The 15,873-nt window shown below is 39.8% G+C and overlaps 1 protein-coding gene and 1 long non-coding RNA gene across 4 annotated transcripts; one reads left to right on the plus strand and one right to left on the minus strand.

Annotated features, from left to right (window-relative positions):
• The first annotated feature begins 807 nt into the window (after positions 1–807).
• On the plus strand, positions 808–12,198 carry POGLUT3 (protein O-glucosyltransferase 3). 3 transcript variants are annotated; one of them, XM_057399713.1, is made up of 9 exons: positions 994–1,012; positions 3,911–4,012; positions 4,400–4,593; positions 6,002–6,288; positions 6,700–6,916; positions 8,291–8,487; positions 9,432–9,626; positions 10,640–10,744; positions 11,573–12,198. In XM_057399713.1, the coding sequence occupies exons 3-9, from the start codon at positions 4,497–4,499 to the stop codon at positions 11,696–11,698; spliced, it is 1,224 nt and encodes a 407-aa protein (XP_057255696.1). In that variant the 5' UTR covers positions 994–1,012; positions 3,911–4,012; positions 4,400–4,496; the 3' UTR covers positions 11,699–12,198. The 3 variants fall into 3 exon arrangements, with proteins under 3 accessions (XP_057255695.1, XP_057255696.1, XP_057255699.1); XM_057399716.1 differs by having other exon boundaries at positions 998–1,012; positions 3,914–4,012; XM_057399712.1 differs by lacking the exon at positions 3,911–4,012 and having other exon boundaries at positions 808–1,012; positions 4,396–4,593.
• On the minus strand, positions 5,428–8,407 carry LOC130594060 (uncharacterized). Its single transcript, XR_008970968.1, has 3 exons — positions 8,275–8,407; positions 6,788–6,898; positions 5,428–5,539 (listed from the first exon to the last, which is right to left on the minus strand). It is a non-coding gene; the product is annotated as an uncharacterized LOC130594060 (long non-coding RNA).
• Positions 12,199–15,873: the final 3,675 nt, after the last annotated feature.

The raw sequence follows: 15,873 nt of genomic DNA on the forward strand, positions 1-15,873 counted from the left end.
GAGCTGGTGGAGGGTCTGGAGCACAAGTCTGATGGTGGATGGCTGAGGGCACTGGTGTTGTTTAGTCTGGGGAAGAGAAGGCTCAGGGGAGACCTTATCGCTCTCGACAGCTACCTGAAAGGAGGATGGAGTGAGGAGGTGTCTGGTCTCTTCTCCCAAGTTAACAAGTGATAGGAGAGGAGGAAATGGCCTCAAACTGCACCGGCGGAGGTTTAGACTGGGTATTAGTACAAATTCCTTCCCCAAAGGGTGCTCAGGCGTTGGAACAGGCTGCCCAGGGCAGTGGTGGAATCACCGTCCCTGGAAGTGTTCACAAACCGTTTAGATGAGGCCCTCAGTGACATGAGTTAGTGGTGGCCTTGGCACTCCTTGGGTAACGGCTGGACTCGATGATCTTTAAAGGTCTTTACCAACCTGGTTGATGCTGCGACTATGACCCAGCCAGGGGAAAGGCCGCCGGCCGAGGCGCTCGTTGTTCCGCCGCACGAAGCCCCGCTGCTCCCCTCACACACTCCGCAGCGGGGCACAGCCCCTGCAGCTGGCGCACACGGGCTCTGCAGGGGGAGGCCCTCGTTCCCCGAACTCCCCCCCCCCCCCGGGCAGGCGGAAGAGGAGAAGGAGAGGGGAGGCAGCGCCGCTTGAGCTGCTCGGGGCCAACCCGGCCTTTCCCGCGCCTCCCTCCGGCACACCCGGCCTCGGCGGGCCCGCGGGGCGGGGAGCAGCCGGCGACTGCCTGCGGGGAGCTGGGACGCGCACGTCCGGAGGAGGCCCGGGCCGCCCGCTCTGTGTGCGTGGCCCGGAGTGGCGATGGGGAGGCGCGGGCTGCTGCTGCCGCTGCTGCTGGGCGCCGCGGTGCCGCTCCTGCGGCCGGCGGAGGCACCGGACCCTGTTAGCGCCGAGCGGAGCCTGGCGTGGGGCCCAGGGCTGGCGGCGGGGCTCACCCTGCCCGTGCGGTACTTCTACATCCAGGCGGTCAGCGCGGCCGGACGCAACTTCTCCCGCTCCCCGCCAGGTACCGTGAGTGGGCTGCGGGCGGGCGGGATAGACACCCCGGCCCTGGTGCCCCCGGTGTCCTCGGAGGAGCCGGTGGGAGCAGCACACCCCTTCCCTTTTTCTCGTTTCTCTTTCCCTCTTCCTCTTCCTTCCCTCCCTGGTCCCGAGCGCTGGCTGCCCCACTCTCCTCCAGCCCCTCTCAGCATCCGCCCGGTTCCGCATCCCCGGTACACGCTGGTCCGGTGGCGGACGGATGAGCGGAGCACATGGTCGAATCCCTCCTTTCTCTTGGTGCAGCTCAGTGCCTCCTTCCGTAGAGCTCCGCGTCTTGCCTATAGGCTCGAAAGTGCGTGATTTACAGCAGCAAGCTTGAATAAACCAGTGCTCTTGGTAAAGAAATCGCAGAACCCTGCTCAGAAGTTCTGATGTAATTATCTGCTGTAGTGGTGAACACACACGGGTTGCTTACAGTGTCGTGTCTCAGCACGGCACTCTGAGCTCCGTTATCCTACTGCTGCTTCGTTAACAAGGGGCAATTTTCCTCTTGTTTACTCAGCACAAGCACAAATCGTCCCGACACTTCTCCCGAAGGTGGGAATTGGGGTTTGTTCTCACAGTCCGGCAGCATGCTGCCAGTCAGCTGTTCTCTGCTGGAAGTTAATTCCACACACTGTATTAGTAGTTGTAATTTAGAATAAAACCCACTTTTGCATTGAGGATTTCATTATGAGATAGACTTGCAGTGTCAATCCTGTGTTCCTAATGTATGTAATAAGGTAGAGCTCATTATTTTGCTCTGTGTTTAATATTGGTATAGATGACACTGCGAGGATACCTACTGAGTTTGCATGGGCTCTTCCTCTCTTACAGCTAGCAGGCTCCTGCTGCTTGTGCAGTTAAACAGTAGGCATCTGTCATAGAGCTTACGTATTCAGTCAGACAAAACCCCACTTATTTCAGGCCTGGACTTTCTCCAGCTGCTGTGCTGGATTGCAGCACCAAGTCAGTACTAATGACATGTACTGAAGAATGCAACTGCATCCTGCCGGTGAAGTGTGGGCTGATTTCAGCCACATGGGGAGAGCCTTGGGTTCAAACAAAAGGCTGCTAAAGGTAAAAAGGTGTGAAGCTCAGCTGGATTCTTGTGCTAGTTTAAATTCTCCAAGATGAGCTTGATAGGAGGCGGGTACTGAGAACCTACCTTTGACCTCAGTAGGTTCATGTTAGTATAAGTTCAGTGTCTTCAGAATGTTTCCGGCTCCTGATGCCATCTGCAAGGAGTGGTCTCCATTCACACCATGACATTCTTTAGGCTCCACTCCGAGGCAGTGCATGCATGCTGCCAAAAAGAGCTGCTGGCTTGGCCCATGCTAACTGCTGAGACATGCCAGGAATTATTTAGGAGCCAAGGATCCTTTAACAATATAATGGTACAGTTGATCATATTCCATCACATGTGCACTGTTTAATGTACTCATACAGACATGGGCTGTAAATTTCATTTGAAATGTTTAAAATTCTATTTGTAAACTGTCAGTAGGAGCTGCAGTTAGTAGTATTTGTTAGGGCACTTCTTTCCATTATAAACTAAATACATCTCAGAATATCCTTGCTGGGATAGTTAAATAAATCTGCCTTCTTTGCCTTAGCCTTTACTGGTAAGACCAGCCTTCAGGAATCCCAGGCCCCTGAAACCAGAGGGAAAGTCTGGCACAAAGAAGATTACCCTTGGTGGAGAAGGAACTGGTTGAGGAACCCTTAAATATCTGGGCATGCCCAAGTTGTGTGGTGCCTGATGGCATGCACCCAGGAGTGCTCAGGGAGGTGGCTGACATCATTGTGAGGCCACTTGTGATCATCTCTGTAAGATCACAGCAAACAGGAGAGGTTCCTGAAGACAGGAAGAAGTCACTTGAAATTCATTTTGAACACAAGAATTCTTTTACTGTGAAGGCAGTCAGACACTGGAGCAGATTACCCAGATTATGGCGTGTCCGTTTGTGGAGGTATGCTAAATTTAACAGGACACAGTCCTGGGCAGGCTGTCCTGAGCAAGAGGTTTGGACTAGATGATCTTGAGGTCACTTCAAGGTGCAACAATTCTGTGATTCTTGTTATTCTTTGTTTCTCCATTATGTTTCTATTACCAGGTTGCATGGTACAACACAATCTTGCACAGATTGAAGAAGAGCTAGAGGATATATTTAGAAAGAACTTGACTACTCTCTGAATAGTTCTGGGTATCTGACTCATAAACAGTTTTGAAACTGGCTGCAGAATTCACACTAATTCAAGGAAGAGAAAGCAAATGTGGAACTAGAATTAATTGATTCCCAGAAACTACTTTGATGCCTATAATTCTTATGTTATCAGACTGAAGTTTTAAAACATCTTCTCTGTACTATAGAATCACATTTTGGAAAAAGAACCGTTTTAGGATGCAGATGAGCCAATCTGAGTCAGTTCTACTGACACAGATCCAAGCTGTAGAGATCCCAAGCTGTGACAGTCTTGAATTAACTGTAACATCTCAGTCATTTAGTGCTGTTGGGACACATTGGAATTTTAATATCTTGATTTTTTCTGGATTTTTTCAGTTTCATTTCTTTGTGTGTACTGCTTTGTTGTAACATGCATTCATTTGTTTGGTTTGCAAGGCTTAGACTATAGTATTTGGTGAATAACTTTTCCCCTCTTTTTTTGAAGAATAAAGTTCATGCTGACCATTTGTGACCAAAATAAGGGAGCGTAACAGATTTATATTTATGCATATTCATGTTGTCTGCAAGGTGTTCCATGCCCCATTAAAATGTCACACTGCATTAATGATCAAATGTTGGTGATCTTCAAGCACAGGTCAGACAGATGTCCAGGGAACATCTTTATCTACTATCATTCTCTTATCCCTGCTTTTCAGTAGCTGGGACTTTAAATTTGCAAGACAGTCAGCTGCAGCCCAAAGGTGAACAATTTGTATCTGACTCCCGCATGCTGCAACTGCCTTTCCACAAGCTGGCAAGTATTCTTTTCTCCTGTTATTTTAACTTGGTTTCCTAACTTTCTTACTCCAGAGAGCACTAACTTGAAAACTTAGTATTAAACCTAATCTGCTTCAAAATACTATTAGCATTTCCTTCTATCTTGTAATCATTATTTAACTTTTTATCTCCATCTACAGGTTTTCCATTTATTAGGTATATGATGATCAAGAAAATTTGGTAGGATGATCTTCCATTGCTGGAAATTTATTTTACCAACTTGGTATAATCAAAAAATTTCTAGTGCAAAATTAAACAAAATTCCATGGACTTAATCCAGTAGAGTTTGCTCTCACCTTTATTTTGTATATGTGATTCCATCAGCTTAAAGGGCTTTTGTCTGGTTTTATTTTACTCTTTTCAGGAAGAACAGAGTTTAAAGTGGTAATTAAAGCACTTTCTCCAAAAGAAGTCACCAGAATTTACACTCCTCGGCCTTTGGATAGAAACGATGGCACATTTCTTATGCGGTATCGGATGTATGGGAGTGTCAGAAAAGGGTTAAAAATTGAGATACTTTATGGTGATCAGCATGTAGCACAATCTCCTTATATTTTAAAAGGTAAGGGTATATTTTTTATTTACTATATAGTGGCAGCCACAGAAATGCTATGGATTAACTTACTGCTAAAGGAAGAGGTGGAAAATTAGAGGTTTATTTGACCTTGTTCATGTGGTCTCTTCAGAAATGTTCTTATACAGAGATGTAAGCAGCGACAATCTCTGTACATTGCCAGCTTGCAGGACCTAGATGCGTAAGTATGTAGATCATGGCCCCTGACATTAAGGTGAAGTGTCTGGACATCTCCTCTTCGCTCTTGCATAAGGGAATGGATCTCTTCAGATTTGGTAGGGAATAAGAGAGCGATGCTTGTATTTTTACAGTTTCCAAGCAAGTATTCACTTAAATGTTGTGTTATTTTTATCTAAGGCAGAAAATACTACCTGCAAAAGCAAGGAGTTTGTGTTGTCCCCAGCATTTTATATTTCAAATGTCTGTGATTTCTAAAAAGTGTGATCCTTCATAACAACAAAGACAGTATTTCTTTAACCAGACAATCTTTAACTTCCTTTTCATTAGCCCAGTTTAATTCAATGGAATGAAAAAAATATTTAAAAGGAGGGAAACCAGAGCAAATTATTCTCTTATTCCAGATCTGCTTCTTTACCTGCCTTCTCTTGCTCTCAAATGGACAGCTGTTTAGCAAAGAAAAAAATAACATAAAGTTACTTCTCTGGAAAGACTTGTGTCAGTTCACCACTCTAAAGAGAATCTGGGCATGGTTTTGTTTTTCCTTTTTAATAACATTTCCTAAATATAAACTTAGAAACCTCTTCAAACTGAAATGAAACTGTCCTGAGTCCTCAAGGTAGTAGGATGTTTTCTTTTTGCTGATGCACCTTTGCCAGCAGCCATGAAACTATGACACAGGACAGAACCTGTTTTGATTAGAAGTCTATGAAATAAGGGCTTTTTCTCATGCTCTATGGGGCTCTTGCTCACACCTCTGCTTAAAAAGGACAGAAAGAATAGCTGATTATACATAAAAGAAAACATGTTATGCCACAAGTGAAGACTGTTGTATCACAGTTCTGAACTAGGCTAACAATGAAACTCTTTAATACCTGAGCTTTGGTAGTTATATACAGTTAGAACAATTCTGTATTACAATATCCTACATGCTTGGCAGGTAGCACAGTAGTAGAGCTTCATTTTGCAGATTAATTTTACCCTGAGAACAAAAAATCTAGCATTTTGATTTCTGAAAAGAGAAGAATGTTGCTGTTTTTTCAGTTACACTGCAAAACCCCAGAAATGTTACAGCATGATTTCCCTGGAAAACTATAGGAAATTTGGAATAAAAAATGTCAAGCCACTATAGTGTCTACATTCATATGACTGTGTGTTTGGGGAATTATGATTGATATAGAATCACAAATACAGACTCTCAGTGCTTTGTTTTCTGCAGGACCAGTTTATCATGAATATTGTGACTGTCCTGAAGAGGACCCTGAGATCTGGCAGAATGATATGTCTTGCCCATCCCAAGAACCTCAGATTACAAAGGACTTCACTTCTTTCCCCACCATTGACCTTCAGCGAATGCTTAAGGAAATCCCAACAAAGTTCAGTCAAACAAGAGGTGCTATTGTTCATTACACTATTCTCAATAATCGCATCTACCGTCGCTCCTTAGGGAAGTATACAGACTTCAAAATGTTCTCCGATGAAATGCTCCTGTCACTGTCAAGAAAGGTATCAGTTTTGATCATGTAGGGCTATTGAGTCATGTTCTAATACGGCAATACTGCATTTGTTGTTGTATATTCAGATCTATAATCCCTGAAGTAAGATTTGACTTCAGTTTTTTTCATCAAGATGACAGTGTATCTCAGGGATATAACATTAGGGAATTGAACTGGACAGTAATGAAATTGCTAGGAAAGCTGCAGGGGCTAAGGCCCAACTCTGCAAGGCTTTTGGTGGTCTCTGTGAGTGTTTGTTTCATACTTGCAGGGAGAAACTTGAAATTCATCCCTTAAACTCAGCTAAATCTGTTAACTAACTAGGAGGTTTATTGACTCTGCATGACATAAGAGATCCAAGGAAAGTATATAACAAACAACTTCTGTCTTTGTTATTATCCTTTCTTGGGTATACATTTAGGTTCACCTTCCTGATGTGGAGTTCTATCTTAATGTTGGAGATTGGCCAGTTGAGTATCGGAAAGCTAATGATACACCTGGTCCTATACCTGTCATTTCATGGTGTGGCTCTTTGGATTCAAGAGATATAGTCCTTCCAACATATGATGTAACCCACTCGACTCTTGAAACCCTACGTGGAGTCACAAATGATCTCCTTTCTATTCAAGGAAATACAGGTAAATGAGAGATCATGGAGTTAAAGAAAGGATTTGTAAACTATCAAAGCAGCAAGTTGCATTCAAATAATGTTTTAAAGTCTTTAGTTCACAAGTGCCTTAGGAGGTCTCTTACTACAAGTAGGTCAGTCTTTACAGAGTGTAAACACTTTTAACACTACTACTAAGCAGGTGTTTAATATGGATTTAGAGCCACAATTTAAGTCCAGTGTACAATAATTGTGAGTTTTAACTTAAAGGTATCCAGAAGATAGCTACTGTGACCTGTCAGAAGAAAAGTAAATACAATTAAAAGGCCTTTCTCCTCAGTGAAGGTCTTGAATATGTTCCTTCTAATCAAATAGTAATCCTTTTCCTAAAGTGATGTGGCCCAGTGTCCTGTTTACATAAAAATGAATTTGAATCCCAAAAGAAATAAACCAGTACTATGCTGCAGCCTCTTTCAAATAAGAAAATACTCTCTGTATATAAAATAAACCCACCTCAAAGTGGGATCTTCTAAATTGTTTTTCTTTGAAGGAAGAGTCAGTTTTACTGACAGGTGTCTTCCTCCCAATCAGGAAATTAATGAATACTTAGGGCTCAGATAAATGGCATGAACAATACTTAAGGAGTAAAACTTGAGTGAGGAGATACTTCTTTTTATTTCATCAGTTCACAGTTTCTCTTTTCTTTATTAGCTTTTAAGTCATTTAGTTCAATTACCTGTTTGAAGCACTGTGTTTACTGATTTAATACAGCTGCTTTTCCAGTTAGAAGATGGTAAGAGCATACTCCACTTTAGTAGGTCCTTTAAGGAAATTTCCAGCAGAAGATGAGGAAGGACATATTTCATATTTTTAAAAGCAGGCAGTAAGCAGAGATGAAGTCTTCCAGGCTCTTGCTAAGTATTTTAAGGACACCATATAGCCTTTTTTTCCTTTTTAAGTCATCATTAAGTGATTCCTCAAAGACCTAACTAAATTGCTAAGTGACAGAAGTAAATTTTACTAAAGAAATTTTGGTTATTGTGGCAGGCTTTGTGGATGGACAATTACTTTAATTATTAGTATTGTACTTACATAATTTTATTATAATCCATTTTGTAGCTTGCAAGATATTTCAAGTTATTTAAATATAAAATTGTTGAGTGGAAAAGCAATTCTCTGATTTTTCTAAGTAAGTGGTTCAGTTTCTCATCCCAAAATTCAAGCCAGAACTGGGAGTGTAAGCCCATGATTAATAAGGGATTATGGATTCACTGCAAGAAATCATGCCTGTTTTACCATGTGTCTGAGCATAATGCCACCTTCATAGCATGTTCCTTGTTTGCACTAAACGTACAACGAACATCTCATTACTGTTTGCTTTTAACTTACCACTCATTGCTCGTAGGCCCATCCTGGGAAAACAAAACAGAGCAAGCTTTATTCAGAGGTCGAGACAGCCGAGAAGAACGTCTCAATCTTGTCAAGTTATCCAAGGAAAATCCAGAACTACTAGATGCTGGAATAACAGGATATTTCTTCTTCAGAGAAAAAGAAAAAGAGCTGGGGAAGGTGCCGCTGATGGGCTTCTTTGACTTCTTTAAGGTAACAAACAGATTAGTCTTGGATTAAGTTTGCTTCAGGTTCTTACCAGATGAGAAGACAAGGCTTACTTCTGTGAATTCCATTCAGTAAACAAAACAATTATGCTACACTGGGAGCACTGGTTCACCTGCAGTAAATAGACCACCTGTAATCAAAGTCATGGTGTGACACACTTCTAGAAAAAGCCACTATACTTTTTTCCTGGAGTTCCCTAAAGAGGATTCCTGGGATATTTATTCAATAGATTGAGAAATTTGATTTCTCACCATCAGGGTTTCTTTTCTTTGGGGTATATAGGAGAGCAATGCACAATTTGTGTTCGTTGCAAGTATGTTATGGATGTCAGAGTCCTTGTAGTAGCAAGTCAGAAAAACAGATGGGTGTTTTTGTTGCACTGTAACACACAAATTCCACTGCAGCTGTGGTAAAAAAAGTAAAAGGGACACAAAAAGCCATTATAATATATGACAACTGAAGTTCTGTTCAAGAGATTAATATATCAAATGCTGTAACAGCCAAGAACATTTACTGCCAGAGCAGTACATTCATGGTTATTTTTACTGTAATGTTTCAGATTATTTTATATATGTTTCAGATTATTCTACTTAAGTGCATAATTTTAAATCAGAATAAATTTAATCTTTTTTAATTTAAGTATAGATTAGTTTTATTTCATTCCCAGCTTTAATAGAATACCCATGAGGCAGTTCATGTGACACAAACATTCTTGACTGTCAGTCTTGGGTTGAAAACAAATCTTTTTTTTTCAACTATGTTATCCAGAACACCTTGAAACTACACCTGATTAACATTAAAACAGGTTTGAAGATGAGAATTAATAAACCCAATTAAGCCTTGCCTCTGAAAATGAGCTTTTATACAGTCAATGTTCCTGTTCTGATTCACATCCTTTCATCTTTTTTTCTTCTATCTTCATATTGTAGTACAAATACCAAGTGAATGTAGATGGGACTGTAGCAGCTTACAGGTTTCCATACCTCTTGCTGGGTGACTGCCTAGTATTGAAGCAAGATTCCCAGTACTATGAACACTTTTATATTGGATTGAAACCTTGGAAACATTATGTTCCTATCAAGAGAAACTTAGAGGACTTGCTGGAGAAAATAAAATGGGCTAAGGTAAGTTCCATTACTAATTCAAGTTCAAAGTGATAAACAAATATGTAAACTATTTATCTTAATATTCTCTTTTTCATATGCATGAACTTGATATTGAGATCCTGGGATAAAGGAAGTACATTTTGCTGTTAATATAAGCTGGGAAGGCGTTATTCAAGTAACCACCTCTATTGAGGGAAATGCTTAAGAATTCATTTTAGGTATATGCAGAAATGTTTAGTGAGTCAGAGTCTTGGTATACTGACTAATGCAGCTAATCTTCAAAGAAACACCCAGAATCCTAGATACCATATAAATAATTCTATTATCTTTTTTAGGTCTTGACTAGAACAGAAGTCACTGCATGTTTGGTTTGAATGTACCAAAAATTGCTGCTCTGTAACATGCTCAGAATGAGACCATTGTGTAACCAAACAAACCAATATCATTGTGAGATTGAAAACTCCATTTGTGCTTGAAGTTTCGCTATCGAGTTAAAAAACATAGGAGAAGTTTATATTCTGAGAGTACTGTTGTTCATCATAAAGAATCAGATGAGAATACCAAAAGCTTTCATACAGAGACCTAAAAAACTTGGGAGTAATTACATGAATTCAAGTGGAGTTATTTTTTTAAAGGAAGACATCAAATTGGATTGTGTATGAGAGGACAAGTGCTGTGGCTTTGTCTTCTGTAAAACTAAGTATGTCTGGGAGATGTTGGACCTGATTTTGAAGAGGCTTGTGGCTTGGACAGAGCAGTACAGCAGTAATCAACTTAGTTTTCCAAATGGTACAATTACCTGTTGTATGAAAGCTGTTACTGATAGCCCCAAGGGAGCGGTTGTGACCATAAAAGCAATCTGGTATTTTTTAAAAATCTGCAGTTTGAAATGTGCCTTTACAGTCTACCAGTAATTGCACATAAAGTTGCAGATTTGAATAGCTTCTTTAATAAAACTTCTAATGCCAGCCAGGCTCTGAGTAACTCGCTGATTGCTCTATTATTCATTCACTTCATCTCAATTTTTGCAGGAAAATGATGAAGAAGCGAGAGGAATTGCTAAAGAAGGACAATTAATGGCAAGAGAATTACTTCAGCCTCACAGGCTTTACTGCTACTATTACAAAGTGCTCGAGGTTAGTACAGTAGATCGTTTTTATTATTTTCCCCAACTGCTACTGGTGCTACAAACTTCATATTCAATCAGCAGCAGGCATGGTTCATATTATTCACAGTTCAGTTTGAAGAACTTTCATAAAACTTACTTCATTAACTGACATAATAGTTGATTTACAGAATCAGATGCTATGTTCTTTTGCCCCATCCCCACAGTCCAGACCTGGTTTCAGTGTCACTTGATATGTGGTTTCTAATAGGCATAGGGGATAATCTGTACAGAGCTTTCTTCCTTTTTCCCTTCATGCGTAACTCATGAGTTACTGTGCTGTATTACAAAACAGTGAATATATGAAAAAGAAGTTCCAGAAGTACAACTAGTAGGGTGGTAAGGGGTGAAGCAGGCCGAACAGTCATTGCTTCCCAGGGAGATGCAAATCTCTGGTGAAAGAAATTTCTGTTCTCTGAAAGTACTAATTTATTTTTCCTGTTTTCCTGTGCTGGGTTAGATCTCAGCCTCAGCAGCCACAGGTTGGCACAAAGTTTGGAACTGTTTAGTGTACAAAAATGATAGCATTATCTGTGTAAAGTGGTTAGAGGCACAAATAATGGCAATATTGAAATTACCATTAATAATAGGACAGGAGAAGACATTAAAGGAGGGTTTCAGAGGTAATGTAGCCTATTAGTAGGTGTGTTATAAAGACACCTTGTACACAGGTTGTAAACAATGACATAAGGAGCCTGGATAAAGGCAAGCTTGTGAGTGGAAGGGAGGAGGAAAATTCTGTTTCATGAATTATACGTTGGAGCTTATAGCATCCTTAAATGTTGTTTACATATTTCAGAAATATGCCAAACGCCAAGCCAGCAAACCTGAAATACGGGATGGAATGGAACTTGTACCTCAGCCTGATGACAGAGACTCAGTATGCAGCTGCCACAGAAAAAAGCCTTTAAGGGAAGATCTGTAACTGTACCAGATGAAGAAAATCACCCACTTACAATGCAAGAATTCAAATAGGAATTAAGCTGTGAAATCTAAGACAATTATGCACTAGCAAACATTCTTACTTATGTATTCTTCTTGTCTTAACATACTCTTTTTCACACTGACTCTGCTCTACAAGGTTGGTTCCCACAATTTTGTAACCTTGACCACCACCAGACAGATACTGAACCTGTAATGGGGAGCATCTAGGGGTTTTGTTTGATGTACTGCAGCATCAGGAGGAAGAGCAGAGTGCTGCTTTTGTTCCAGCTGGGACCTAGTTACCAAAGTTTTATGAAGAACCAGTCATCCACAAAAGATCTTCCATGAGTCAGTGAAGGTTATTCTAAAGGAGCATTTGCAACATACTAAAACAGTGTTATGATTTCTTCATACAGTTTACCTCAGTGTTAGATTGTTTCTTGTATACAAAACAATTTTCTAACTAGACAAAGAAAGTATTTGAGATTTACAGATATCAAATCTGTTGTTGTTTTGAGATTATTTTGTGGTCTATGACAGATGACAGAATAAAGAACATGATAGACTATTTATCAATTTCAGAGGGAAAGGAAGAGGAGGGGGAGAGATCGGAATAATATTTTATAAGCACCATGGCTGTGAATTACCAAAGTTAAATGCTGATTTAAAGCAAACTGTGTAGCTATAAAAATCAGAGGGCTTTGAGTGCCAAGACACCACTGTGAAAACCTGTTCTTGCCAGTAACCATGTCTGTGAATATAGGCACAGATCCACAAAAGGACTTAAGAACTTCAGGTGAGACCAGCTGAAATACTGGTGCCTTAGTTTAACAATACAGTCTACAGTATTCAAGGCTACTTGAATATTCCCACACTGGAATTTGTTAGCAGAATTGTAGACTGTAGGTTTAACTTCTGTGTAGAGCTAACCATCTTTTCACTTGGATTCATGAGCTACTCTCTCCTGTGCCTGAGTCCCTAGAGGGATATTAGCCATTTTCTGAATTTAGTTCATACCTAACCTTATACTGAAATCAGACAGTAGATCAGACTTCATTGTTTTGGTTCAAACATGACAGAAAAAAAACTGTGCTGCCTTTTCTAAGAGTCTGAGTGTTAGAGACCATACTAAGCAATTGGGAAGTCAACTGTCATTATTGGTTTGATTCAAAGCCTTTTTTCCAGAGTGCCTTAGCTTCAGTCTGGAGGTCTTCAGGTCTTCCACTGAAGTTGTGCAGCCGTGAAGCTAAGGATACAAAATTCACAGGACCAGAAGGAGCTGGTCATACCACTGCAATAAAGTATGCCTTTGGGTGTGGGGAAGAGGAAAAATGCTAGTCCTGGGTGCAGCTCTCAGTACCTCTGCTGATTTTTACCCAAGGTTCTCCACTTCAGAATGCATAAACAGTCCTGTAAGGAGACACCAATGCCTGTACCAAGACCAATGCCCACAAGCACCCATTTTTGTCCTCTGCATTTTTGGCTTGGCTAATGTAGCCTGCCTGAGCAGCCTCACACTCAGGTACACTCAGATAATGGCTTAGGAATAGGATTGTCTTAAGTCTGTGGAGAATTGTCTTAAGTCTGTGGACTTGTCTAATTGGTGCACAAAGTCTAGTGCTCTGCACTTCATGCAGGCTTCAGTCTCGGTTCTACACTGCAAATTACTCTTACAAAATACATGAAACAACATTTCTGCACTACAACAGGAAGAAAGACTAGATTTTTCAGTATGCTAAATACAGAAAGAACTTCAGGTTTCTGAAGAGGTTCATGCAGCTCTCCATCATTCATTTATTACATTATGCCAGTTAAGAAAAAACCTGGAACATGTGGCCCTGCCCATCATTCTCTTTGTTCTGGTTCTAACAGTATATATAGTGGTTGTGTTTTTATTTAGCATGACAATCAGTCCTAGAATTTCAGGCTATAAATATATGTTCAGCTCATCTGCCATAATATTTTCTATACCAAAATTCAGGAACAGGGTTCCATTGCTGAAGATGATACTAAAAACTGAGTATGTGCTCCTCTTCCCATCTCTGTATACAGTAATTTTTACTGTATGATATAATCGTATTTTGTGATATTGTCTATTTTACCATGTGCCTTTTATATTCACCAGTATTTGTGGAACTGGTGTGCTCCGCAAAGGCAATTAAGCAGACCAGATGGTTGACGGCCCGAGGTTTTTTTCCACCTCTCACACATGTATTTCAAACCAAAAGTCCAAAAATGATCTGTTTATATTTTTAAAATGGGAAAGAACAAGGGGAGTCATGACTCATACTTTAGAGTTCTTTGGAAATATCTGTGTAGGAAAGACTGTCTTGAAACAGAAGTCTTTCAAACTGGAAGAAGAATCAGTTAAAATTTAAATGGTCATGAATTCAAATAAATGTAAACATTTTATCCCTCCTTTCTTCCCTCCTAAGAAGAAAGAAACAACACCTATTTTAAATTCTCCTCTGCCAAAAAACCCTCCTTATTTTTTTAGTAAACATCACTTCAAAGGAAAGACTAGTTTGTCACAGAATGTCTTAGAGATGCTTTTATAGCTTAGAGGCAAGAAATATCCTGAAAAATACTAATATATGCATCTTCCTTCCAAAATTAAAAAACAGTAGAGACACAGTAGAACTTTCATTAAAAATGCTTAGTCATTTGAGAAAACCTGCTTCAATTTATAACTACAGATCTTCCAAAGATAAAAGGTAAGGCAAAGAAGCCTCTCCTCTTTCCACTGGTGGTACTATATGCAATTTAAATTATAATGAACAGCAATTGCAACAATTGCCCCTCCAGGCCAGAAAAATGTCAGATCTATTTTAGTTTGATGACAGGATGATACACTTTAGGCTCGTGTGTTACAGGAATTGCTAAATATTCAGTAAAACCTGTCTGTACAAGTAAAGTGTAATACATGCATTATGTGGTATTTTTAAGGAACATACATACACTAGAGTTTCTATTATTCTGTAGTAGTTCTTAAACAGCAACTGAGTAAATTTCTTGTACACCTAGCAGTTCACGGTAATTTTAAAAATAGTTACCATAGCACAGTACAGTAACTTCAGATTTTAATGCAAAACATAGGATTTAAGTCAGAGTAAAACCTGTCCTGTTTTCATCAATGGCAGTCATTTTTAACACACTCTAGAATTTATCACTGATGATGGAGACACATTTATTTGTTTGAAATAGTATGTCCTGACGTCCAGGGCCAATATTTTCAAACACACGAATTCACATAGAAATGGTCTGAATTAAAAAAATGTTGGTCATGCAGAGCTTTTACTGCAGGTTCCTTACTTTCAAATCTCTTTAACCTAAACAGTAGTTTCATACACTAAACACTCCAGAAAATTAGTCCTTTTGTGTTATGTCATATACATGCCCTAATATATTTAGCACCCACATTTGGAAATACTCACCCAACCTCAGTTTCATCTTGAAATGAGAACTAGTAAATCCTGGTCTGTTGAACATAAAGGAAATACAAATTCAGTACATTTTTAGACTGTCTTTTTTGAGATATACCTGAAGATAACTAATACACTAGTTTCATGAAAGTATTGTGCCAGGTCTGCCTTGTAGATCCATAATTAAAAAACCCCTATAATCAAAGCTTGCCTGATGGAATGTTAGATTCAAGCATCCATCCTGGGAAGCATACGCCCGGCATTTATTACATTAGAAAGTAAATTATTTAGTTAGGGAGGAGAGCTGACAGGGAAAATATACATCACCTGTTTGAGCATGTTTGAGAAGCTTGCAAAGAAATGATAATAAAGAAAAGAAGCATTGCATAAACCTAGGATATTATCAGCTCCTTTACTGCTTCAGCTTTTCAAAAGCATTCTCTGCAAGTGCAGTGATGAACTGCAAGATTTTATATGAACATGTTATTGTTTAAGTTCACAGGATTCATCCACTAGAATCTCCTTGTCTGGATACTTTTATAGCATTTTAGTGAGGCTATATGAATACTAATGCTTGGCTTTTGTTTGAGTTGTTAATAATGTAAGAAAATCTGTACTATAGAGTGTTATGGCACTAATTTTGTATTTTGCTGTAAGAATAAGGGAAAAATGATTATTTTGCATGTCTGTTTGAAGACATTTGAGACATCTGTAGCATATACATTGAGTCCCATCATGGAGTTGTGATAAGCGA

Source organism: Pezoporus wallicus, unplaced genomic scaffold (genome assembly GCF_028554395.1).
Source record: "Pezoporus wallicus isolate ANWC-B61680 ecotype Strahan unplaced genomic scaffold, APGP_CSIRO_Pwel_v1 scaffold_6446, whole genome shotgun sequence".
Classification (NCBI taxonomy): Eukaryota; Metazoa; Chordata; class Aves; order Psittaciformes; family Psittacidae; genus Pezoporus; species Pezoporus wallicus.

Bases quoted from the DNA above. Each gene is read 5' to 3' on its own strand.
- POGLUT3 (XM_057399712.1), top strand. From the start codon at position 808: ATGGGGAGGCGCGGGCTGCTGCTGCCGCTGCTGCTGGGCGCCGCGGTG. The intron at 1,013-4,395 runs GTACCGTGAGTG...TACTCTTTTCAG, and splicing joins CTTCTCCCGCTCCCCGCCAG to GAAGAACAGAGTTTAAAGTG. The intron at 4,594-6,001 runs GTAAGGGTATAT...TGTTTTCTGCAG, and splicing joins ATCTCCTTATATTTTAAAAG to GACCAGTTTATCATGAATAT.